This window comes from Onychostruthus taczanowskii, unplaced genomic scaffold (assembly GCF_017590055.1).
Source record: "Onychostruthus taczanowskii isolate IOZ18803 unplaced genomic scaffold, ASM1759005v1 scaffold68, whole genome shotgun sequence".
In the NCBI taxonomy this organism is placed as follows: Eukaryota; Metazoa; Chordata; class Aves; order Passeriformes; family Passeridae; genus Onychostruthus; species Onychostruthus taczanowskii.
The window spans coordinates 3,963,536-3,991,342 of record NW_024504566.1 but is presented as its reverse complement, the minus strand read 5'-3'; the positions used below and the strand labels follow the sequence as shown (position 1 = coordinate 3,991,342).

The 27,807-nt window shown below is 36.7% G+C and overlaps 1 protein-coding gene across 1 annotated transcript in view; it reads right to left on the bottom strand.

Moving 5' to 3' along the window:
* DOCK4 (dedicator of cytokinesis 4) overlaps positions 1-27,807 on the bottom strand; it is a 161,470-nt gene that overhangs the window by 81,632 nt on the left and 52,031 nt on the right. Inside the window, exons 12-14 of the mRNA XM_041421047.1 lie at positions 26,976-27,108; positions 25,381-25,469; positions 12,629-12,754 (exon numbers count right to left, since the gene is read on the bottom strand). Coding sequence (XP_041276981.1) covers positions 12,629-12,754; positions 25,381-25,469; positions 26,976-27,108 — 348 coding nt within the window. The remainder of the gene's footprint in view (positions 1-12,628; positions 12,755-25,380; positions 25,470-26,975; positions 27,109-27,807) is intronic.

The window sequence follows — 27,807 nt, the reverse complement described above, 5'->3', positions numbered from 1 at the left end:
AGTTCTCTGTTTAACTGATTACAACTTTTTTCTGCTTAATCTTAACAGGAAGTGTATTATTTTGCAAAAGGAAAAACCAAGAGGTTGATGCTTTTCCCATTAGAAGGTCAGTCTTCCCAGATTGTGAGCGTTACAATTTGTAATCTAAAAAAATCTCAATATATTTTACATTAACAGGGTGTTCCAATGCTTATGAGGAAAAAGTGTGCTTAGTTATCTTATTTTTTGCTTGTTGAAAAGGCTTCTAAGAAATTAGACTCTTCATCAGGATGTTTAAACTACAAATCCTATATAGACATTACCAAAGTACCATATGGTATGTACAAGTACTGCTAGCATATCTAAATTTAAATTCTTTGCACATTCATGCAGTATCATGCTAAGTAATCTGTCAGAACACAAACAGATCTTATGGACTAGATCAATAGTAATTTTATTTTAGTTTCAGTTGACACAAACTGCAAAGTTTGATGAAAAGGGGAAAGAGCGGTTGCAGTGGGGACAGGACAGGGGGAAAGCAGTACTGGTTATGACTGAAGTGCCATGGTAGGGAAGCCCCTGTTTTGTTTAAAGATGCTGAATCTATTTGTGAAGAGTCTGAACTAATCCAGCTCTTGACATTACCAGAACCACTTTTGAAGCAGTTGGACTTTCCTTGTGAAAGGCAGAACAATGAAGGATGAACAGCATCATAATTAGGAGAATTTTCTAAAATTCTTATTTCTGGATTTGTTGAAACAGCACATATTTGTTGGATATGTGAAATTGCATATATGTTGAGAATATATGCTTTCATCTAGAGACATGCAAGTTTAGTGAAAAGGGAAGATCATCTTTTAATAAGGCAGATTTTCACTCAGCACTGCTGAAAGTGTGATCGTTTAATATATTTATAGGCATGCCACTTGGAAGACAACCATGGGATGTGTACTTGTATTGTGGGTAAAATTAATTATAATATATGTAACATAAATAAATAATGCATCTTCAGTTTCTAGCTTCATTTTAATTTGCAAGTAGAATTTGACCTGCTTGAACTTTCCACAATACTCTCATGTTTCACATTCCTTGCATTTTACTGCATGCAACTTTCCAGTGATTTTCAAGTAACAGAAACAATGATCTTGCTATAGTTATCTAATATTTTTATAATATTATTACATCACTGGATGCAAAATAATTAAATGATTCCTCCAAAGCACAATCTCAGTGATAAAAACAGTTAAAGAAGAAATTGCCATATCACAAATCCCTCAAGACCCCTGCCCATAAACAAGGGGGGAAATTGCTATTGTGTTACCTTATTATCAGTTACCTGCTGAAACAATCATGGGCAGAGGCTAGAATACAGCTAAGCAGAATCAAAAGAACAAATACTAAATAGTATTCACTTAAGAGTGTCTGAAGTCAAGGATGAAAGAGCTGAATTACTAGTGAGAGCAACCACCAGATCAGTCTCTGGTTCCTGGTGGGAAACAGGTTTAAAATAAGCAAAAAGTGATGGTTATTCAGGTGATAGACTTGTAGGGGAAAAAGAAAACCAAAAAAACCAAACCAAACACAAAACACAAAAAACCAAAGCAATCTAAAAACAAAACCCAAACACAAAACCCAACCTCTCCAAAGTATGTTACGAATGCAAGTAATGTAAAAGGATGAAAGGAAAGGATGGAGAAATTGTGGAAAAAAAGATCAGCTACAGGATATGAAAATGGCAGTCATAAGGACTCAGGAAATCCCTTGAGTTGAAAACAGCTGGAGGCTGGGAGAGCATCAGGGGGTAATTACCATACTCACATGTGCATACTCAGCTTTTACAAAAATGCCATTTTTCCATCTTCCTTAACAGAAATTCTCACTCCAAAAACTGAGATTCTCTGTTTAAACTAAGGGCATGCTTTTGTGGCTCCACTTCCTATAAAAAATATTCCAAATCCTCTATAAAGCATTCAAATATCAGCAAATTGCTGAATCGATCTATATTCCTTTAACTGATCTTTCTTACTTATGATAACTATAATTACACATTTGATTATAAGAATATGCATCATTTTTCTGTGGGATCTTTGCCTTCACCAGTACACCAGACAGATGAAATCAACTACTTGTCACTAAGGCAATTACAGCCTTAAGTAGCACTGAAAGGTCAAGTCCTGCTGAATATCAGAATTCTGAGACAGAATTTGTACTTTGGTGAGTACAAATGGTATCTCCAGCTAAACCATCTGCATGACTCAAATAATCTTACAGGTGCATGTGTACTGAGACTTTACAGTGTTACACTTCACCGAATGTGAGAAATCAACACAGAAATAGGAAGGGCACATTTCAAACAGCACAGTATATCAGATTTTAATTACTGGCTGAAAACATACCTACAGAATTAAATCTCTATCAGACAAGAGGATTTAGACGAGATAAAAAAAGCAACACTAATTCCAGCCCATTTCTGTGCTGAGAAATACAGTGTCTCCTTCTCCAAGGAAGAGAAAACATCCAGTGGCTGTTTTCAGCATGAAGTTTGGTGCAGGAAAAAATAACTGAAAACAATATCAAAAATTGTGCTCAGCTTTTGAAGTGACAAACCTACCTCTACCTATAATGATACTGAGTGGTATGAAAGATGTAGACCACTTGAAAGCATTTGTTTCAAAACAAAGAGCAGATCATTTCTTCCTGCTCTGATGGAGCATTTCCATTCCCTGGCCCCTGTTATGACAGGTCACTTTCATCTTTCTGAATTTAAGGCATCCAGACTGTGAAATGAACATGCAGGAGCAACACCCAGTTAGTAACATTCTTAGCCAGAGTCAAACCCTGTTGTCAATCAGCTTTGTCTAGGACTGTCAGTTTTCTGGGTAAGAAACAACTATCAAATAGTGAACCACACAGGTTTAAAATCATTCAACATTTTCTGTGAAGCTAAACCACCTAGATCTCCTTAGAAGTCAAAAAATACTTCATGTAGGTTATGAGCTGAGTCAAAGCTGCTTATCTTGGTAAAGCTACATTCTATTTCAAGAAAGCTATACTATTTCAAGAAAAAATTTAAAAACATGTTACAACCAGCGTAGGTAAGATCTCTTATGTACAACAACCGATTGTTTTACGTTGGGTGTGACATGGTAAACAACAAAGAAGAAATGAAAAAGTTTGTGTTGGTCCCTATGAGAGTGGGAAGTAATAAGCTGTTTCTTGGAAAAACAGAACTGTGAGGGTCAAAGACTGTACCTAGGGAAGCTGTTTGTTCTTCTGACAATCATGCAACTGAATGTGTTGAAAAGGACTATATTCTGTCCTAATTACAGAAGTTATCCAATAAACCCAACACTTTGGGACTTCCTAGTTCGCACCCCATGATTTCACCTTTTCAACAAAAGCAGGCTGACGAATTCCTACAAGAGCTTCTAATATTAAGTGAGGGTTAAAGCCATACGGAAACTGAAATTCCACAGAATTTAACAACAACAATGTCAAGATGCAAGGGTGTGAATACAGACATAACATTTTGAAGTAGCATAAGCTTTCCGTGCACATTCTGCATGGACAGCCACTCTGGCATGTGAATTTAATTGTAAACGAAAGGTGTTGAATTGAAATGTCTGAGTTGCTAAACAGAAATGTGTACAGCACAGCAATGCCACTACCTGCCTCATCATATGGTCCTGCCAATACATTGCAGCTTTGATCTGGCAAAATTATCTTGAAAGCACTCTCCATGGGCTAGGACAGGAAATACCCCAAACCCCTCCTGTCCCAGCTGTAGGTGCTTATCAGGTACATTATAGCTCAAGAATTCTGACCTACAAAGAAGCAAAAGCTTCATGACTTCAATCCAGCTAGCAATGAATTGCGCAAGGGCAGAATGGGGGTGAGGGACAGACACCTGATCAGCATCAATTACATGCAAAAGTTTAATATTAGGAACAGGAGGAAAGGCCAATTAAAGTCAAAAACAACCGCAAGAAGACTGCTGGAGGATGCAGTTAATGGGGGTCAGCCTTCCTCAACCTGCCAACTACAAACTACAAATATTAAATAAGCAGTAAAGAGAAAAAAGCCAGGAGTAATTTCCAGACTGGAGATGACAATGTACACTCAGGGACCTATCATGCCCACTGCAGAGTTTTATTATGGGATGCCTCCCATAATAAAAGACTCCCTTGTCAGGGAGCCTCCCCTTGAAGGCTCCCTTTCCTTCATAGGTTGGAGGGTCCATCATCACTTCCAAGGAGCTGTGTACAAGCACTGCTCTCCTGCTGCTCCCAAGTCAGACCTGTGTGTATGTAAACTGCCCCCAGCTCAGAGAGGCTCAACTGCACCCACTGAACCTCAGGTGACAGGAACAACACAGGTAATCATTAGTAAGGAGAAAGTCAGATCGGTACAAGCCTCAGGAGAGCCTTTGTATGAATGTATCGTTTCTACTGTTATTTTTATAGAAATATTTGCACCTAACCTAAGCATCAAAGCAACGATCTTTCGTCACAAAATTGTTTTCAAACTTATACTGACAAAGCTGTGAGTTGCAACCACAACATGTATATTATAACAAGACTTTTCTTGTATTTTAAGCATATTTAGAACTGCAGTCTCTTGTAGCATATTAATATGCAACAAGGAAGAGATCTTCAAGCAGAAGACAGCTGTCAAAGATCAAAGGTAGCATCTCTGTTAGAAACGAGAGTTTAGTTTGCCAGTTATCCTCAAAAAGCTTTCTAGTGAAATAAATTTCAATTTGATTGCTTGGTGGGGTAACAAAACACAGCATGACTGTATTTGAACAAGAATCTCTGATAGTTACTGCTGATAACAGCCACTAATTTAAAAATAAGTATACAGACCTCACTAGGAGCTTTTGTTTGGAACTGCTTTTCTGAAAGCCTTGCACAGAACTGTAGGACCCTTAGAATCATGAATTGCAAAAGAGCAAAAAACCTAATTTCATTTAAAGGAAGTTCCTGTTCATCTACCTCTATGTAAAATACAAGGTAATGAGATGCTTTATACTCTAAACATATCTTGAATGGCTCTTAAAAAAAGTTCATTTGTAGGGACTGAAAGTCTCTGGATGTGTCACAGACAAAATGGTATTAACCCAGAATGTAAATCTTGTGGGTGAAAACATTCTAGAGAAAAGATCCTTAGAATACTTTGTAGAATGGGAAAAGAGTTGTGTAGCAACTGCCAGTGGGAGGATATTTAAAAAAAAAAAAGCAAAGAAAAAATAAAAAGCAGCAGAAGGTGATTTTAACTTTTAACTTGAGGAGAGTGCTAAAGAAGCTTAGAAAAGTTTTCCATCTTGCTAATCCCCTTCTGGTAGTTAAACTTTGATGATTTCATAGTCCAGCTTCCATGCAATGAGCTGGGACATCTTCAACTAGAGCAGGTTGCTCAGAGCCCTCTCCAATTCGTCCTTAAATGTTGCGAGGGATAGGACATCTACACTCTCTCTGGGCACCCTGTGTTGGCATTTCTACCCTTTTAAAAAAAATTGGTGCAATGTTTCCTTTTTTACAGTCACTGGGTACTCCATGTGACTGCCACGACTTTTCAAATATTACGGAGAGTGGCTCGGCAACTACATCAACACGTTCCCTCAGGACCCTGGGTTGCATCTTGCCAGGTCACACAGATTTAAGTATGCTCAGATTCCTCAGGTGGTTACTGCTTTCCTACAGAGGGAGAAATTTTGCTCCCTTCAATCCTTGCCTTGAGATCTACAGATGTGAGAGGTTGAGGAGAGACTTACAGTGAAGACTGGGGCAAAAATATTGTTGGGTACCTCAGCCTTTTCTTTTCATCTGCTGAGACCAGTTTACCAGTCATGTTGATCACAAGGAGTATGCTTTTCTTTGCTGGCTGAAATACCTACAGAAGTTCTTATTTTTCTTTGCATTCCCTTGCTGATTTCAGCTCCATCTTTGCCTTAGCCTTCCTGACCCCATCACTACACAACTGAGCAACATCCCAATATTCTTCCCAGCATACTCATTCATACTTTCACTGCTTCTGCATTTCCCTGTTGTCCTTTAGTTTGATGAGCATGTCTTCATGCAACTATTCTTTTCTCTTGCCTTCCCTTCCTGATTTCTTACATATTTAATCAAAAAATTCAAGTTAAGCAATCTAGGATCATTTGTGAAAATTGTAATACAGAAGAATGTTATCTGAGAGAAGGGCATTCTTAAGGGCAGCAGCTCAGGAAGACACACAGGCATGCTGCATTTGACAAAGAATTTGATCACTGTAGGAAATGAAATCCCATTACTGAAACAATTTTCTTTTTGTTTTGCACTTTAGAAGATACTGAAAGACTGACTGGCTGCTTATCAAGGAATATATTCAGCACTTTTAAAAAGGGGGGCCAAATCTCATTTACATGCTTGAAGCTGCCAGTGAACACGTTTGAGTTTTAAAGACTGTGACACAAACCAGTCAGGTGTCTGTTCAGTGCTTTTTCCCCACAGAGCATACCTTCATTTCTCCATCACTGAGGCAAAGAACAACCAAGCAAATTTTGCACACATTCACATATTTATGAGTAATATACACACATGACTCAAGAATGAGAAAATGTTTTATTCAGTGCTTAAATATATACTTACAAAGAAAAACTCAGACTGAGACCTTCTGTGTGACACTGGACCAAGAATTATTTGGGGCAGGTTGTGTGCCTGTATTTAAGTATATTATAGGGGATAGGTAGAAAAAATTAAGGCAATTTCTACTATTTATATACTAGCAGCTACTTTATATATTATGACTGGAATTCTTGTTTATATATGGGAAACTTAATTGAAACAACTCTGCATATGTTCGGATTTTGGGATCATTGATCACTTTGGTCACACCACTGCCTTTTTATTGTTGGACTAATTAGACTTGGGCATTTAAATGAGAGATGAATAAACTGATTTTTTTAGTACCCTCCTCAGTTACCTGACTTTCATTTTTTAATAGAACATTATCTGCATTTTCAGCTTTACTGCAGAAACATTCAACAAGCTCTAAGATGCACCAGAAAACATCTGATTAAGCAAATGAAATGCCCTTTACAAGGAATTCTCAAACAAATACTTTCAGATTTCAAATGGACTGTACATTTGCCACATAATACCCAATTGTTCTGTGACTTTTTTCTCTTCCTTCTAACAATGAGATGTAAACAAAACTGTTTGAAACAAGTGAGGAATAAAAGACTGGCAAACTTTTTTCAACAGAAAACTTTGACCTGTTGACTTTGTCTAACTTCAAAATAAAGAAAATATTTCCAACAGAATTTTGAAAGACTGTTTACTTTAATAGACCTAAAGCATTCATTTGTTAATTTGCCAGTATTCCTTACCCAGTTTATCAAAGAAAAACTTCCAAGCCATAACTATCATTGCATACACCTCCCACGCATCACTGCTACTTATTCTATACCCAGTAGAAAGCCAGCTTATTCTTCAAATACCATAAACTGCAGAAGACCTTTTCCCCCATTCCTAATTTCCAGAGACTTTAAATCAAGGGAAATACAATTCAATTCTGGCTTGCCTTCCCTTTCCATAGTTTTCTTCTATTTTTTCCTTCCATTTGTAATGAACCAAAAAAATAAGACAGAGGAGATGGAAAGGAGAAGGAAAACAATACACAAGTTCCTTGCACTTGTCTTGTAACCAAACACATCATATCCTTCTTTTCTCCAGTGACTTGTAGAAATGTTAATTTCTTCAACAGCTAGGATTAAAGTTTTTAAAAAGTATTAAAATAGGATTTGAAAAGCAGAGGATATTCCCCCTAGAGTACTACAGTTTTGTGAAATGTCAAAATGGAGGGTGTGTCTTTACTCCACCATATTGCTCAAACATATTTTGTGTAACTAATATATCCAGTAGCAGAAGTGAAATTTAAACTGTTTGTACTTCACATAGTATAAAGAAAAGTTTGGAAAAATTCACTCCACTGCTCAAGGGAGAAAAATGTTGAAGTGTGTCAGACATAGATTTCTTCTCCTAGAATCAACAGGTCTTTACTAACTCCAAGCTCACTGGCAGATACAGACACTTACCATGATGAGGACAACATATTCCATAACTTCCTTTATATTTTTGCAGAATCTTTTTCATGCTTTGAAAGAATGACTGCCTCTAGTCAAAAATCACATAATTGATATTGAATGTTTATCACAAAGATAGCATTTTGTGAGACCGTTTGTATAAAAAGACAAAGATTCTATTTCTAGTTTTATTTTAAAAAGCTTCTGAAAATAGTAAGAAAGGTTGGTGAGTGTGTACTTGGACATGAAAAGACCTTTTAGTAATCCAGATGAAAGAATGATTAGTACATTCATAGCTTTGAAGGACAGGATGTGATGAGATTTATCTGGACAGCAAAAGGACATCTAATGAAGTTAAAAGGTGACAAACATAAAGCAATGCAGATGTAATGGTAAAAAAATTCAGTTACTTTTCCTAAATTGAGCATATGAAAGCTTAACATAGGAAACTTAAAAGCATGGCAATATCCCAGGCACCTCGTTTTGTCTGCTAAAAGAGAAGAAATTGCAAAAAAGAAAAAGACAATGTTGAAACAAAATGCAGCTTTTCATCTTGGACAAACAAGTTTGAAAGAATAAAAGTTCCTCTACAAAAATTAATAATGCAGATGCATATAGAGTTTAGCAATGCTATTTGACAAATAGCAATGTTATTTGTCAAAATTTATCACAGAAATAGAAAGAGACCAAAAAATTCTGGGTTAAGTATTACAAGCCAAGACTTCTCCAGTCAGAACTGACTAGCCCAGCTCTAGACACCAGTACAGATACCACACTAAGCTTTTGTACAAGGCAAACACTGGTCAAGGTAGAAACATTGTAGGGATGCACCAATTCTTTAACCTCTTCTAATATCATATGAGTTTAGTAATTTGGATGGACAGGAAGAAATATTAACTCTTATCCTTAAATCAAAGCATGTGGTGATCAGCTAGCAGCAGCGGTAATGGCACCAGTTCAGATCCTAAGCTGAAAAAAGGATACCTAACTGATATCCACCTGAGAAAATCTTTTGAGATGTCAGCCAACGGGCCAATTCTTTACACACCAAAGTATATTTTATAAATAAAGGCATTTTGAGCTGCTGTCTCTAAGTCAGGGAGCCTTTCAAAATCAAATCCATTGCTTTAAGTCAATCTTGTTATATTACTATAGATAAAGCTGCATAGAGGAAGTTTGTAGGTAAAATTCCAGGAAGGAAGACTTGGACCTCACTGAATTGCTTTGTGAAAAAAGTATTCTACAGGAAGACTATGAGATTATTTTAAGTTCTTATGTATCACACTGAATGGATTTTGTCTTTGAATGTACCAAGTAGTTAAGACAACAACTACCAGTAAACTACCAGTAATAGACTTAGCACTGTTAAAAACAGTATAGCTTAAATGAAGTAAAGCAGATGCAGTTCTGATCTGGAATGCACAACAAAGGAAGACATGCACCTATATGTATGCTCACCACACAAAAGTTGTCTATTTACACCTGGGAGGCAGAACAGGCATCTAGTGAAGTCAGTCAAGTCCTCATTTAGACAAACAGCTGTGCTGGGGTTTATTCCGATTCTAAAAACTCCAGGCAATACATATTAGTGATCAGGCTTATGTACAGAATTAGATATTTGGCACAATGGTGCCAAAGAACATGCACATTCACATATATAACAAATGAGCATGAAGAGCACTGAAGGCATGCACTGATGCAGGTGCTCTAAGTCAAATTTGGAAAGAGATTCCATAATACTGAACTATACAAAATAGCAAAAAAAGCTGGTAAAAGTGTGCATAGAAAAAGGTCTTTCACATTTCATTATCTATTATGTATGCAAATTTTACTTAGAGTGCTCCTCAAAAGTATACTACATTTGTAAATATCAAATGCTGAATTTTATATACTAAGTAATGATGTAGTTTTCAGGAAATGGTGAACACAGAAACTCAGTGTGCAAGCACAGGTGTCCTTCAGTGTTGTACCAAGCTCCCTGAGAATATTGGCTGTATACCTGCAGACAACTACACTAGAATGCTGGAATAAAATTACCAATGCTTGCATGGAGTCTGCCCTGAAATCCTGGTCAAACCTAGAAAATGCATATTGATTATCTTCACAAGTTGACACTTTCACTGCCTGCCCTTCTTTTGTTGGCTAGAATAAAATGAGTTACCTATTTCACAGCCTTTTTGTATCACAGCCATCTACTTTTTTCCATCCATCTACTTCATTTCCTAAAACACTTGGAGTTCTTCATTGAGAAATTCCAAGGGTCCTGGATAATGTATTTTGTGGCTTCAGCCTGTCAAGCTGCAGTGACACAAAAAGCATTACTCTATAAAAACATGCACTATTATTGTCAATTCTGGTTTGGCACATATACTGATCCCAGTTACTTTTCACAGCAAAACCTCCTCAGAGAAAAGGATTGGTATGACATAAAAGGAGGGTCAGAGAGAGTTTAAATATACCAGAATAGGAGAGAGACTTAAAATATGGCATTTCTAAGAGAGATACTGCAGTTTAGCAGCATGAAGCATTTCTTATTGAATAATTCAAGAGAGTCTTATTCACAACACTAACCTAAGTGCTAATTAGCCACAGCAACACCCTTTCAACAAAAATATTAAATAAGATCTAATTAATGACCATTTCTAGTGGCAAAAGATGAAGTTCTCTAATTTATCTGTGGGGAAAAAAAAACCCACTAGAAGATAAATAGAATGAAAGGGGAGCTTTAAATTAAAAAAGCATTTCAAAGGCTAGGTTGCTGAGGGCATTTCAGGGCCTAGGGCATACTGCTCTGGTTAGTCCTTGAAACTCATCATTGCAAGACTGAGATGATTATTTCTCTTTAGGAGAAATCCCTTCTATGCCAATAAACACAGAAGTTGTACATTATTTAAACTCAATCATGCATACAATTGGACTGAGAAAGGAGCATACCAGAACCCATATACTATTTTTGAACTAAAACAGTGACAAAGTGAACCTGCATAATCCTTTGAAACTGAGTCAAGAAATCCCTCCAGAAGCAGATTACACGGTACTCTGCTATAACATGTTTCTTGCAGTTTAGTACATCACATTACTTCTCAAGTGGAAAATGAAGGGATAAGAGATCTATTTACAGAACTTAGCAAATGTGATAATACAGAGCAGCAGGTCACTAAATCATAGATAACTGGGGAAATTATTCTTAATGGGAGTTACAGTGTGCTCAGTAAAAATGCTTCCACTGCTATCTGCAAGACTATCTACAACACCCATTTTATTCCAATTTCAAATCCAACAGTAAGACAACAAATAAAGCCTAGCTAATAAGCCATAAAATTTCAATTGAATGGCTTCCATTAGGCATATATATATAAACTAACTTCAATTTAAATGGGACCTGACTCATGCATTTCATTATTCTAAATACTGAAGTCATTTTCATTGTAGTGCTGAAACTGTTTTATTAACTTGTGTTATGTGCATGTTTTAAGTGACCAGTAGTGCTGATCAAGGATGCAGAAGGACAGATGTTTAATTGGCAGTAAGCACACAAGAGTGAATTCTCAGTTGTCAAGTTTCAGGCAGAAGTTCAAGAGAAATACATGCCCACAGCTAAAGCTGATCCTCATTACTGAGTTTCAAATGCCTATTTAAGACCTCCTCTATTAGTGAAGTATGAAAGTTTATTTATTCTTGCCTCAGTTCTGATTTAGGTCCACAGGAATGCAAAGACAGATTTTTATACGAAGAAGTTAGTCCCTATTAAAAATCTGAAAGTCATGAGGATGATTTACATTTGAGAAAGTCAAGATTATATGAGTGGACTCAGCTGTAACTAAGATGTGAGCTCCTCCCTGCAACATTTCTCAGCAACAACATAACACCACAATCATGCCAAACTGATCTGCTTGAAAGTGTGCTTTTCCTTTAAAGAGACATTTGCTTCCTAATTTTCACCAACCCACTGAACTTGTACAAAATTTCATTTCAGGGATGTACCTGTAAATTGTTCTACCATCTTCTTTCCATATCTGCTTCTTCACAGTCACACTGGCACAATCTTTCCACCTTCCTTAGCATTGGTTTAAGTATTTGCCTATTTTGTCATATAATATACACAAAATGAACTCTCTACATCTATATTATAATCCATTTCCAGCCATTTCCACTATTGGAGACACAAATCTCATGAAAGCAGAAGCTGTACAGTACCAATGAAATTCTTTGAGTCTTTATTTAAAAAGCTACCACCTCCTATGAACAAAATGTTCTGCTGGTTATCTTTTTACCTGCATAGAGCTCAGCAGTCTTGCATTCAGTCATCTTCACTTCTATAAAGTGAGGTTCCATCTCTCAAAAAAGGCTGCTATAGCCATAAGCTTTTTTAACACTGGCATAGCAACTATACAACATAATGTAATGGGACCACTGGGACACAGTTTTCTTCTATCTTTATGAAAAAATGGTAATATAAAAGTCTTGGGTACTGTTGGGTACTGTTTAAGAAGTTTCAGAATACATCATTCATTTGAAAATCACGTAATTTCTCATAAGTTATTTCTTTTACTGCTTATTAGGATAGTTTTCTCTTTAACTTACCAGGCATTATAATATTGGAAAAACCTAATTTCCTTGTTATGGATACTCCATGGGTAAATCTGGATGTATACTCCCTCCTAATTTGTTCTATGTCTCCATGAAGCAACTGAAGAGAAACTGCCAGGCCTGAAAATGAAGAGAAAAACAATGACAAATCACACATTCAAGATTATTATCAGTACTTCTTAAAAATGTTATATATTTGCAAGTATATATGCATTCTTGAGAACAGGAAATTCAGAGGAAGCCAACTCCCTTTAATTCTGAAGTGTATTTGTGAAGGGTATCAACATCAAAAAAACAGTAAAGACTTGAAAACCACTACCTATGAAAACATTTGCAAATTATTACTGATGTGTAACTGAACCACAATGATATGAATGAAAATTATATCAGTAGGGATGGACTAATGTTTTAACTACAAAGAGAACTAGAAAGAGGTCACTTTGGAGAAATTTCAATCAGAGTATTTGCTACCATTTTAATTTTTCACTTCCCTCAACAAAATCCTGCCTTCATTGACTTGCAAGAAAAAGTGCACATGCAATGGTCCTGAGCTATGGGTGAAACACACAAGTCTCATCACAGTGTATCACTTTATATCACCTCAGAGTTATGCAATTTATTCATCCAAAATCTGAAGAAAAAAATTCTAGTAAGCTAATATAGCATAATTGGTATCCTTAGGAACAGTAATTTCATGACTGAAATTACAATTTTTGTTCGACATTTATCAGATTTAATCAATCACACTCTTTCTTATGTTTGAATGAAGACATGCAAAAGGCAAGGGTGGCTATATAATAATTTTCCAATTTTGATTCCTCTAGAACAAAGGAAGTATAACTTCTTCTACTTTATCTGCAGTATACACATAAATTGGAAAGAGCATACTTCATTACAGTTGAGATTAACAAAAGCAACAGGCATGCCTTTTGGTTATTTTGAATATAATCCCTGAGGCAAGTGTCAGAATGATACAGCTCGTAAAGATTAATCTTGCCTGACCTTCAGCATTATACAGCATATCATGTGTCAACATGAAGATCAAGGAGAAGATAAAAGCAAACTCTTTGTGTACACTCAACAACTGGAGACAAATAGACAACTTAGAAGAAGAGTCATAATGAACTTGAGATTAAGCTGGAGCAAATAAAATGTGCAACACGGACTGAACAACAAGGTCATCAGTCCTTTCAGCTTTGAAAGAAATTTTCCCTACAACCATATTACTGTTCAACTGAATAAATTTACTTGAAGTCTGGCAGTTCCTAAAATCAGGACTCAAAACTCTGTACTATGTACTGCCAGTCCAGGCTCCTGCAGATCAGATATATAATTACCATGACAACTTTTATATTTTTTCCCTTACCTACGCTTACATTTTCTTATTTTGGCAACTCCGGAGAATGTGATACTCTGACCAAACTTTCCTTCTCATGAAAAACAGCTCGCCTACACATCTCCAACTGGGTACATAAACAAATCTTACAAGGAAAAGCATTCAGTGAAGTATTTTCTATTTTAAGGACTGTGTTTAATGCCATAGATATTAATTATTTTGTAGCAGAATTTGTTCTAAGGTTATACAGTGAACGACCTTTAGGAAGAAGTGACAATCATTATTTGGGCAGGTGAGAAAACAAACCACACCATGGCTAGCTGACAGTACAGAAGCTTGGTACAAAGCCATACAGGCAAAATTTAGGCTCTGTTAGAGCAGGTGAAAGGTTTTTCATTTCTGTATGGGAAGAGCTAGGCTGGGTATAGCTCCCTGATAAATATGGATATTTAGCCCACCCCCAATCTTGCTGCTTTTATATTTTAAGAAATTGTTATACATAGACATGTATAATCATGCCCTCAAATGCCTCCATTGCACTGTTTCCTTGGAAGCCTGAAAATCCCATTTGCTATTATTACAGATCACACCAACCGTTAATCAGATATTGTACACCACCTGGTGTAAAGTTATTGTGTTTTCTAAACAAAAGTTGAAGACTCCAAATTCCATTTTCTTTCAATACAAATTTCACAGATTCCCTTGAAGAATTTTATTTAACTTTAAAAGCAGATGTCAAAAAAACCTCATCAATGGCTAAACAGTTTTAACTTGGAAAAAAAAAACCTATCTGTCAAGGATTTGAAGTACTTGCTCATGCAAGGCAAGAAAGATATGGAGGTCTATATTTCATGGCATTCATTGTTAGAAAATGAGGAGTCATCTTTATACGTCCAAAAGCATCAAAAAATCTCTCAGTGAACACACCTGAAACACAGGTTAGTCATTTTACCTATAGTTTAAATGCATCTTTAGAATATAAATGGCATGCATTCCCCAGCTTTTCAGAAAAATTAAGAACACTGGATTACAGATCACAAATTTACTTAAAAATGTCATATGGTGTAAAGAGGCCAGTACATAGGAAAGAGTGAAAGTCAACCAGAATGGAAACAAAGCAAGGATGCACAGAGAAGGAAATCTGAAGGACCTCCAATAATCAAGCCTTCAAGTTAACAGTCTTGCCACTGAAGGCTCAGCTGTCAAACAAAAAGGAATTGACAAGAAGTAGAACTGATAATTCCTGTGCAATACTAAAGTTGGGATCAATGAGAAAACACAATTCCCAGGTAAGCATTCAGATTGATCTGTCAAAGCTCCACTAATTTTTCAAGACATCCAGGCTACACTCCATTAAGGACATAAAATCATAAGAGGCATACTGAGGTGTGATACCCACGTTACAGAACAGGTTGCCTGAATTCCCCACGATTTGTTACATTCAGGATATTGAGATGGGCAAAAGAAACGTACTGGATATCAAAGGGTTTCCCCTGGAACTGGTTTCACTCTGCTCTCAAGCTCACACTATTTGATGACCAATAACTGGCCACTGGTGAGCTGTTCACAGGCCTCTAGTATCATCCTATGCCAATACTTTCAAGGTGTGTTATGGTGATATGTCTTTACTCTTCTGTCTTCCATTTTAGTCTAGGGCTATAGCTAGTTAACTCTACACTGAGTAATTACATGTCATAGCTATTTGTTAAAGCATACATACACCACACGACTGCACAATACTAAGCAAGAGCTATAATAAGGCATTATTATTTTAACAAATTATTTTGTCATTAGATATATGACTTTTACAAGTCAGAACAAATCTCCTGTCAGAACAATGCAGGTTAAGACAAGTCTAGCCAGCCAAAGCCAGATTGGTAAAGAGGACCTTGTTGTCAGCTAAACACAAAGCCTGTGGCCTGTTGCAAGCCACAGCAATCCCATATCCATGGGTTTATAAAAATGCCATACGCTTGCTAAATAAAGTAGACACCCATCATGACTGAGGAACCACACAAATGTAATAAAAATCATGGGGAAGAGGTACTTTAAAAAAGGTGGAATAATTCACATTTTGCAAGGGCCTAGAGTTTGTATGCTTATTATTAACAGAGCTTATTATTAACTGAATATCAACAAGCATTAACTAACATCATTTAAAACACACTGACACATCACATTCAGATTTTTCAGAAGGGTGCAGATTCAGCTTAAGAGGGACTCCCTCAGGCATATTGCAAAACAAAGTAGATTGAAGAGGACCTCACAAGTTGAAACACATCACCCTTAAACCAAAAGAGAGGAGCTTTAGGTTAAATGTTAGGAAGAAATTCCTCATGGTGAGGGTGGTGAGTCACTGAAAAAGATGCCTAGAGAAATTGTGGATGTCCCATTCCTGGAAGTGTTCTAAGCCAGGTTAAACTGGGCTCTGGGCAACCTGATCTAGTGGGTTGCATCCCTGCCAACAGCAGGGGGACTGCACACAGCAAAATTATTAGTTTTAGAAAAAAAATAGAGCATTTTGTGATGGGACAGCTGTTCACAGACAAAGCAGAATAGAGATCTGCAGAATAGACATCTGCAGCATGTCACCATACATTCCATCTGATAGTGGTTGATAGGACGACTACATCATTTATTACACCTGGGAGCCATCAAAAACTTCATAACTATACATTTTCCATTTCTAGAACATTAGGAGCTAAAACATAACAGCAAAAATGATTATCCAGTCTCTGAAGGACTGGCACATTTTTTTTAATAAGGTATGTAGTCTAGCTTTGTCCCCTCAAAAAAAAAAAGCTTTAATTACCTCCCCATTGATAATTAAAACCTCTTGTGTTAGCTATTCTTCTTTATTTACCCCAGTTTTAAACTACTACAACAATCTTCTGTAAGGAACTGCAAATAGATATGCTTTTATTTCTTTCGCAAACACATGACATTCCTTACTATTAACTTGTACTAAATTTCAACACAAGACAGATTATTTTTATTATTCAGATGAAAGACAATGCAAAAAATTGTCAATCTGCTGAATAAGCATCCCAGATTTTTGTTAGATTTGTCATTTTACCTTCAAACAGCTTTTGTACTGCATTATTGATTTCTGCACTTAGTTATAAGAAAAGGCATCTGTTCATTATGCTTATAGACCCTTTATTTGCATTTGAGCTTCTGGGGGCAGGAGAAATAATTTACAGTCAGCTTCTATCTGCTGGCAGCAGAGAATCCATCCAAGATCATATTAACAAGAAAATGCCTAGCAGCTGCTCAGAAAACTGATAGAAAAGAAAAAAAAAAAAAAAAAAAAAAAAAAAAAAAACAAAAAAAACACCAAACCCACAAAAAACCAAACCGAACCTCAGACAGAATGTTATTCAGCACTGTTTGTATTTTAAGAAAAGTAATAAAATAAGGCACCTGTCCAAATAAGGCTGCCTAAGGATGTTAAAGCTTTTTGAGAGCTTACAGGTGTTCCCATTTCCAGTAGTGTTTTAAGTGCAAAGGTAAAAAGGTAAAACCAGTAGGTTTGCACAAACAGACGGTTTACTGATTTAATGTGATCTGGGACAAACAGTTGTATAAATCTCGGCCACAGAAAACTCTATGTAGAAAATCCCACCAATTACAATCTGGGAATAGAGAGATAAAAAAGGAGAGTTAAATTCAGTCCTTGATGGCCTTTTTGAAGACTTCATTCTGATTAATTTGAATTATCAAATAGAACTCTGAACTCCTCTTTCCCTCAGCTTTAAATTCCGGGGTTTAGCTCACTAAAAAAAGAATGCTTGAATGCCATTTCAACACTTTGACAGCTTTCTTGGAGCTCTTTTGTCAAGACTTTTGTCAGAAATGCCCTCAAGTGTATAAAGTAGGGATGTTTTTCTTCCTCAAATGGAACAGAAACCCTTAAATGCAAATGAGATTTAGCTGTCACAGGAAAACTGGCTTGGAATTTCTTTACAGGGTAGACGATAGAACCTCAAGTATTTCTTGCCAGACTTACCACAAGATGAAGGATAAAGGACCAAAAGGCTAAGTTACTATTATAAGCATCTAGTCTAACTACAATATAAAGAAAATAAAAATTTCAGAAATATTGTCTGCAGTTCTTGCTTTAGCAAGCCCACTGCTGCCCTTTTCTATTAACAAGTCACTGAGGATGCCAGCACCCATTTGCCCAGTACAGTGTTATACTGCAAAGGTAAACCATCTTGCACAAAACTTTTTTAAATTATATTTTTACAAACTAGATGGCTAGTTAAAATATTGTGGAGTGTGCAAAGTACACAATTCTACAATTATAAGTGATTTATATTGCTTTTAATGCAGATAACAGACAAAAGCTTCCAAGGAAACACTTATTGTTTTCTCCTTCATGAAGTGTATTCTTCATGCAAACAGAATTGCATTAGAAATTTAGCTATTTGCATTCCAATTATGGGTCTTATTTCAAAGGAAACAGATGTACCCGAACAAAATGTTAAAAATCAAATCCCCACCAACATAAAACCTAGGTAACAATTGTAAAGAACTTATAAATATATTCTTTGAAGAAGTTAAAATCATGTGTATGTGTTCCGTATTAATTATTTGAAATAGTGTTAAGACTTGGTATTCTTTTAGTGGATGAAATGAAGGAAGTCAACACAACCCAACAAGTAGAACAAATTTTTGGAAAAGGCTTATAAAAACATAATACAACTCCAAGACAGAAATATGAAGCAGCTATTGTTATTATGCAGCCTTAGCTAGGAATTTGAGGATTTAAATTGAGTGCCACTTGAATCACATACAGCAACAGTGTGTCCTGCAGGACCAGGGCAGTGTTTGTTCCCCTGTTCTTGGCATTGGTGAGGCCACACCTCAAATCCTGTGCTCAGGTTTGAGGTCTTCACCACAGGAAGCGAATTGAGGTGCTGAAGCGTGTCCAGAGTCGGTGAGGGGTCTTGGAACAAAATTTCTATGAAAAGCAGCTGGGGGAGCTGGGGTTATTTAATCTGGAGGAAAGGAAGCTGAGGGGAAACCTCATCCCTCTCTACAGCCACCAGAAAGGAGGCTGCAGTGAGGTGGGGTCCATCTCTACTCTCAAGTTACAAGTTGCATTGGAAAAGGCTGCCCAGAGAAGTGCTTGGCTCACAATCCCTGGAGTTATTTAAAAGACCCACTTGGCAGTGCTGGGTTAATGAACTCCAAGATCTTAAAGGCCTTTCTCAGTCTAAATGACTCTATAATTCTAGCATTGCAGTACTGACTTGAACAAAAAATCATAGTTTCTACTGAATAGAAGATCTCCCTGGCAGTATCACCATGGCACATTTTTCATTCTTCTCTGAAAACGTCTTTTAGCAACACTTAAGAGAACAACATGAATTTAACCCTAATACATCCTTATCTCTTCAGGGCCAAATGATCTTGGAACAATACTTCATGTGCAAATTTTTTTATATGGGTAATTTTTTGGCTTTAGCATTTTTTGAGAACAAAAAAAGAATGCCTTAATTCATTGTATACTTAGTGAAGCACATAAGAGCAGTATTCTTATTTTAAATGTATTTCAAACAGCAGCCTTCAGTGACAATTCTTAAACACATCAAACTGGAATACACATAATCTCCTTGTCACAAAACGAAGATTAAAAATGACAGACTTATAAATTGTCCTAGAACTAGAGTAACTAAGCAAATGCATTTGCTGTTTAAATGTTAGTGATGTGAAGATAAAAAATACATTTCAAAGCAATGCTGACACCTGAGAACCTTGTTGATAAAATACAAACATCAGAAATCTTTTCTGTGATTAATTATATGTCCAGGAGTTACCAAAAAGTTATGTACTTCATTCTGTTTTATCTTCTCAGTGAAGTTCATGTGATCATTCTCTTGCTATCATTCCTCCTCATTGTTCCCCAGTCATTGCTCCAGTGAATTCTCCACCGTAAGCCTATGCTTTCTTTTTGGCTAAAACTCATAGCTGTTCCTAGCAGGGAATGCACATTTAGTTTCCCATCTGAGATTTCTTGTGCTGGTTCACAGGAAAAAGCTCTCCTTGCAACATCTCTGAGTGTGGCAATGCTGTGAACTGCTGGGGTAGTGTTATGCAAACACAGTCACAGTTATTTCTGGTATCTAGAAAATACTTCATGTTACCACAGCTCTACTCCTTCATTTTAAAATTTTTTATTGTATTTTATATATATTTTAATTTAATACTATATACATTTTAGTAAAATAAAAATATTCTAAATGTATATTCTAATATATATATAAATATATATATTTTAATTAAAAAGATATTGTTTTATACGTATTGGTTTTGTTTGTTTTTTTTTTATTGTAGACTTATACTGAGCTTGCAATTCCTTGCTGCATTTGATCTTCTGTAGCTCTTCATTTCACAGGTGTGAATAAATGATGCTCCCTGATTAAGGGGCCTCTGCAGTTTCTCCCCTGCAAGGTAAAAAATTACTCTAACAGGCTTCCTTCCTATTCCTTCCTTCAAACCAAGGAATTTGCAAACCAAAGCTTACTTTTTGTGAAAGAGGAAATGAAACAGACAAAGTATTTGTTCCCTTAAATGTCTCAGTGTTTGACAGTAACCATGGAGAAACGATATCATCAGCGTGCCAAGGGGCTGCTGAATGCAGGTAAACAGGCATGAGAAAGCCCCAAAGCACATATCACTGTTTGCAACCAACTGTCTCCACTGGCATAGCAGAACTTACATCTTGTCAGATGAGTTCATGCAGTGGGCTGCTCTACCTCATGTGTTTTCTGACCAACCCTTATATGACCACTGAGCCAGACTGAGAGTTAGTGGCAAGTGACTGGTATACTGGGGGAAAAAGGTCCCACATATGACATAAAAATAGTTCCCTAAACTGAAGCATGTTCTATGAAACTTACTTTAGATTGGCTGAATTAAAATTAAAATTATTTGCCTTTGAATGAGCAACCTCAATGAACTTCAAAAAAGTTTGATCTCACTTTGAGGTGTGTTCCTCTTTCTGCTGGTGTCAGATCACATAATTTCCTGAGGACTCTTCCAGCCTAGCTTACTGTATGATCTCATGAGTAACTTTCTTCCTTATGATGATAGACTGTCCTTCCTCATGGTGGTAGTGTCAGCAAACATCTGTCAGCACATGGGCTTCAAGTTCACCATGCTTCAATCAAGGAATTCTACTTTCAAGCACTCACATCAATTAAAGTTAATGTATAATTAACAGTGCTCCCAGTGGAGTTGCAAAGTAAGTTTGCTATTGGTGCCACAGAATAAACCATGCTGCACTCAGTATAAATGCAATTTTGTTACACCACTCTTGTCTAGTTCATCAGAACATTCCAAGATAATGGCACAGGGAAAGACTTTCCCACTACATTAGTTATTTTCATGGACTCCACACAAGTTCAAAGCTACAGAGCAGCTAGAGGTGTTTATAATTTCTTACATCAGTAATTTAATCTCTATAGGACATGAAAGGATTTTTACCTCCTTTGCTGTCACAGCTGAAAAGCACATGTATCCCTTCCTCAGCTTCCAAGAATTATTGCATGAGACACATGCAACTTTTCAACACTTGTTATAAGGAAATCCTAATCAGCATTTACAGAGAAACTTACACTTGAGACTATTAGGAGCCTAAAGGGAAAAACAGAGTAAAACAATGTCTTGCATCCCCTTAAAAGTAAGTAATTCAGTCTCCATTTCATAGGAATGTGAAGAAAAAGAAATTTGTAGTGCATTTCATCGACATTTAAATATGATTTTTATGAGATAACTCACTGGGGAGAACATTCGCATATATCATGAGATCCAGGTTCAAATCTCTCCTCTGAGAGATTGGTAAGAGGACATGAATATAGATCACACTTAAGAAAATTATGCACTGCTCAGAAGGCTTTAGAGCAACTTCCACCTTCCCCATGGTATCATGAATATTTTCAGATCATATACAAAGTTGAATAGTTGCTGCAGGGAAGTTGGAGAAGCCAAGCAATTACATGATCATCTGGGACATGCAAGACTGACTGAAAATCCTTTTCCAAATCAGATCTCTGATTCTACAGATACAAAAATAGAAATGTGCTATTTTCCTCATAAAATTGATGCAATTAAGTGTGACATCTATGCAGGAATATTAGGTTTCCCACTGCTTTTTGCATTTTAAAACAAAGTAACCAGCTTCTGACTCGAAGAAAAAAATATTATACAAAAAATAGATTTTACGGCCAGCTGTGCTCCAGATATGACCGAAGTCTGGTTTGTGTAACAATGGCATTCCAAAAATACCAGAAACTTCATGTAAGAAATAACAAAGCTACTAAATGCAGCAAAGGTTGTACAATTTGGCCTTTGCAATATTCATTTGATCTCTTACACCAGGCAACCAGGTGTTTTCCAGTAATGTGATGCCTTACACCAGCTGCAAAGACCAGTGGTGAATGGGAATTGCATCCACTGCCTGCTACTCCACTCTGTTAGACTGGAAATTCATACAGAAAACACATTCCAGTTCCCACTTCAGCAAAGGATACTAAATTAGCCATGAGAGTACATCCTTCCTTCCATTTCTGCACCCCTGAGAAGAGGAAAGGGGATGAACATCTGTGCCCTGCTCCTTTTGGGGCTTTATAAACAAATGACAGTCATTTGCCTTTATTTGATCCTTTTTAGACACAAGCTGAGAATTAGATGCAAGAGAATTCTGCACTTAAGAGCTGTCATGTGTTGAAGCAGAAAAGGTAAGTTTTTGGCAGTGGGGCATTGAGTGGCAAATAAAATGCTATAGTATGTCACTATGCATTTTACATGCAAGACACTCAAAGTACATTTTGAGTTCCTTTTTAGATTGCCACAAAAACTGGAAGATTTTTTTTTCTTGAAGAACATTATGAACTACCTGATAAACTATTTTAGCAGGACACAACAATTTGTGGGAACTGAAGCATGTAAAATCTCCTGACTTGAAAGAAACTGTACAGAAATATGAAGAGGGAACAAGCTTAGAGAACAGACAATAGTCTGAAGCATCTTTACTGTTGTTTTTACCATGCTTCCTTTCCAAGTCTTTTCGAAGTATTCAAGGTGATTTGGAAAGGGCAAGTGTGATATAAACCAAAAAAATCAAGTGTTCCTACATCTGGCTCATACCTACAACAGCTCCTAAGGGAGAGAAAAGACTCCTCTCTCCTGTAATGCAAGGTGTTATCCTTTTTTGACAACACCAAGGTGGCAGCCAAAGCTAATGAGGCTTCAGAACCAGACACAGAACACTATCACAGAAAAAGACAGCAAATGAAAAATAAAAAGTAGTGTAACAAAAATATTTTCCATGAGGTGTCAGCAGAAGTATCTGAACATATTGCAAAAAACCCTGCAAGTGCTTTTTCATGCTGCTAAGGAGTCACAGGAGAATGAATTTCATGTGTGTGCTATAAATAACCTTCCATAGTTTATCTTTCTCTTGCTCGGTGCTCAAAGTGACATTACTGCTCACTTCTTCTTTCTCTCTCCAACCTTCACATCCACTGCTGGAATTCTGTGCTGCTCTTCCCTCTTTGCCTCCCTTACCCTGATAATCCTTTTCAAAATGCAGCTAATCTTCCATTTGCTATCTTTAGTTTACAACCTCCTGCAACATGTAAAAAAATTCATGTGCCACGTCTTTCACATTGAATATTCACATAATTAAGAGTATTCCAATTTATCCAATGTCTCCTTAGGACTGCACATTTAACTGTGAACTTTAATTTCATGAGAGAAGAATAGGATTAGCAACGTATCACAGAGTAAGCACATATTATATGGACAGAACGACCAAGAATATGTTTTACTTGATGAATGTGATTAACATATTTAAGAAGCCAAACATTAAACTTACTCAGTAATATAACCTATTTTCAGTACATGATTTTTATACTTATTGTCCAATAAGATCCATGATATTCTAAACCTTAAATATACGTATATATTTGGCTAGATTCTATATGAGAAAATAATCAAATTAGAAATGGTTAAATGTATAACTTCAATCTTGATAAATGAGCTTTTATGTGCTTCTTGGTTATCCTCTCAAGATAGTTAAACATACATTTTCAAGATAAAAATTGTGCTTAAAATTAAGTTAAAGAAGCCTGCAGTGTACAATACAGATAGTTAAAGAAGCAAGAAGTCTGCTACATGAAAGGCATTACTAATACGACATACTGGAACCTTGAAAATTAGATTTTCTATGGTCATATTTCAACTAATTGACATTTCACAGGAAAAAACAACATTTGAATACAGGGACAATAGACTCATAAGCCCCCACTTCAGGTTTCATTTCAAGTTTGATGCCCCCTTTGAATGAGAGAATTCAGAAAAAGTTAGCAAATTGATATTAAAAAAAGAAAACAAAAAATGGAAATCCAACATCTCCTGTGAGTCAAACCACCATCTCATAATAATAAAGGTCAGTTGTGTCCCATTCCTCAAGTCTCACACACAAATTTATCTCAGACAGTCCAGTAACAAACAGCTGACCGTGAGAACTATTGGTATGCTCTGAAATTACAACTCTGCATCTTGCTCAGCTGGAATGCAAAGCTACCAGCAGGAATGCAGAATGTACATTCATGTTTTTCTGAAGTGCAATATATAATTGTGGTTTTGGCCATGAGGGGTGAGTTCTGGATCCCTGCGGGCTTGTCTAGGTTGCTGTTCTATAGCAGCTACATCATGGACGGTGGGGAAGGAACTCTGGCTTCCAGGAAGGAGAGGTGGGGCTACAGGTCAAGAGAGAGCCTGGAGGGAGGGGAAACTCATCTACCATTGTTGATTGCTGTCCTAGGTGAGCATTTGCATGTGAATCACCCTCTTTTGTACACTTTTGTTAATAATATTGCTGGTGTTTCTGGGTTTTTTCTTATCTCATTGCTCTTTCTAGTAAATTGTTTTTATGTCACCTCAGGATCTCTGCCTTTTGCATATCCCACCAGAGGGGGCAGGAGAGTGGCTCGTGGTTTTCTTTTTAGTGTGAGTACTAAACCGGGGAATACCATTCCTAAAACATGACACTAATGTCCATGGCAAATATTATATTCCTGGTGAAAATGCAAAGCAGAAACCTCAGGCTATATGGATCAATAATTTGATCAGCTCCAGAACTGAACTCCAGCAAATTGTAACTCCTCAGTACAGAATAGAAATTTATATTATATAGGTCCTTGAAAAAAATTTAGTGATTTTTTTATTTTTAAAGGTGCACACAAACAGCAGTATTGTACATTTTCATCCGACTATATTTTTCTCTATGTGCAAAAATGTTTCTTTCATAGATATTAGTCTTTCTACAATAGAGCTACTTCATTTGCAAACTAAGAAACCCCTAAAAATGCAAAGAGAAAGGTGGCAAATTACTCACCTGCATTGGAGCCTGTCAAGTTGTAACGTGCATTCAGCTTTTTAATGATATTTTCATGGATCTGATACCAGTCACTCTCTGTGTTGCACCTAGAAAAATTATAACTTTCTTAATTCTGAAATGTGAACACAGGTTTATCAGACCAGCTTCACAACATATCCCTAAATAAATTCTCTTTAGAAAGAAGCAAATAACACAATAGGAGCTACCAAAGCCCCATCAAACTGCCTGTCTCAATGGAAACAGTGACCTTAACATTTGAGAGAGGCACCATGAAATACCTGCTTCGTGTGGCAAAAGCTAGGAGAAAGATAGGAACAACTATGTTGAGGAACTCAGCCATATCCAAGTTCATTTCTGTATAGATCTATCCTTCAGGACTAACCCACACAGAAGTCTATCTTGTGTCACTCTAAAAAAAACCACAGGACTAAGAGCTGGTCTTAGTAAACAGGAAAATCTGTGCTATACACTTCAAAGTTACTTAAAAAGGTTGTTATCTTCAGAAGGCAGTCAATGAAAGAGCAAATTACATTTCAGTATACACTTGGAAAACAGCTGGTTTTCCATAAGGAAAACCTGACTGTGTTCTAATGATCAAAGTCTAGAGTTGAGTTAGCCTGAGTATTAAATCTGATTTCTAGTGATAATTCTTCTACCATTGTTTTTGTTATCTTAAAACAAACAGGCAATTTTTTTTAAAAACCCAAAATATATTAGGCAGATAAAACTAACAATTTGTTAACCAAGAGTGAACATTTATCTGACTTTAATGTTCTGGGAGTCTAAATGAGAGCCAGCCCACCTGCCCAGTGTTGCACTAAGCTGCTGTTCTGCAGCACTGATTCCAGCAGCTCTAATTCACCACAGATGGAGACAGAGGAAAGACACCCATGCCTTCAAGATTTGAGTGCTACCCCTGGGAAGGGCACAACTCTCTCATACATGTGCCAATACGTGTCCCAGGTATATGCAATTACACCAGACCACTGCACAAAACAGTTCTTACTATACTGCCCAAGATCAGCAGGAAATTGCATGCATTGAGTTGCTTGCTACTAGAAAAATGAACTTTCTGCCAATTGCTATCAGCCAAAATCCACTATCTAATCAAGCACTCGCTTTTAAACCTACTTTTGATTTTTCATTCTCCAGCACTAACTGCTTTCTATATTTTTGTTATCCCCGTTATGTAGTTGCTTTATTTCACACAAAGATACTCTGCCTGCTTTTTTTTTCTGTAGCTACAAAGTACTTCCACTAGATGCCTTGGTAGCACAAGGCACTTAAATAAGTCCAAAAATCACTTTATGTTGCCATAATAAGAGAGCTCCAGAATAATGTGAAAATGCTGATACATACACAAATACCTCAAAGGATGTGGCCTTTACTATTATCCCACTTTATAAACATACCTGTAGTACTAGCCAAAATTTCCACACTGTGATAAAAAAAAGGGAAAAAAAGCCAGCTACTGTGCATTTTTGGAAAAGAAAGGAACTAGAGCTATTTAGTCACACTGCATTTAACACCACTGATTCTGATGCAAATGACTCTAAGGTACTTTCAAAAATAAGAAAAAAAATATTTCTTACATGTAGACTTTTAAGACAAGGTCATCCTTTGAATCTCCTGCCAGCAAATCTGCGATACTGAGGACTGCACAGCCAAAGGGCCGTCTATATTGGACATTGCAGGCATTTTTCTTTTCTCCAGCTCCCATTCGTCCTGCCAAACAAAACACATATTGATGCATAATCCATGGAACTGTGTCTCTCCAAACCACAGAAGGGAGGCAGCAAGCAATCCAGCTCAGACAATGCCAAGTGTGCTCCCATTGGGAACCTACCTGGTCCATCTTTGTGCTGCATTCAGACAGCAAAAGGTACAGCAAGTCCACTAAGTATGTGGTGATCGTGAATGGCCTCAGACCAGAGGCTCTGCTCATCCTCTCATGACCCTCACTCAGCAAACATCACTTTGCAACACCCAGTCATAGAATCCTCATGACACTATCAAATTAAATTTAGAGTTCAGACATGACAGAGTGTTCAACGTTTGCTGTCTGGTGAGAGTAATTTTACTGTGGCTGTTGCTGCCCGTCATTTATGTGAGAGGTGTTACTGAACCATTACAATTTGCTAATCAAATGATGTTTCCTCATAGGCAACTGGAAAGCAAGGGGATAATTGACCAGCTGCAGAAAAATAAAGAAGAGACAAAACACAGGGAGAAAAGATGACAAAGGACAGGAAAAAATTATGGTAAGGAAAGAAAGAAGGCAGTGAAGGAAAAGAGATTTGAAACAAAATATTTTTATAGCCTTTTCTATTTGATTTAAGTACAATTTATCAATCTTCTCACTGTGTTCCTGGCATTTGAAACTGCCCTCTTTCTATCAATTTCATTCAATTGTGCACTAGCAGT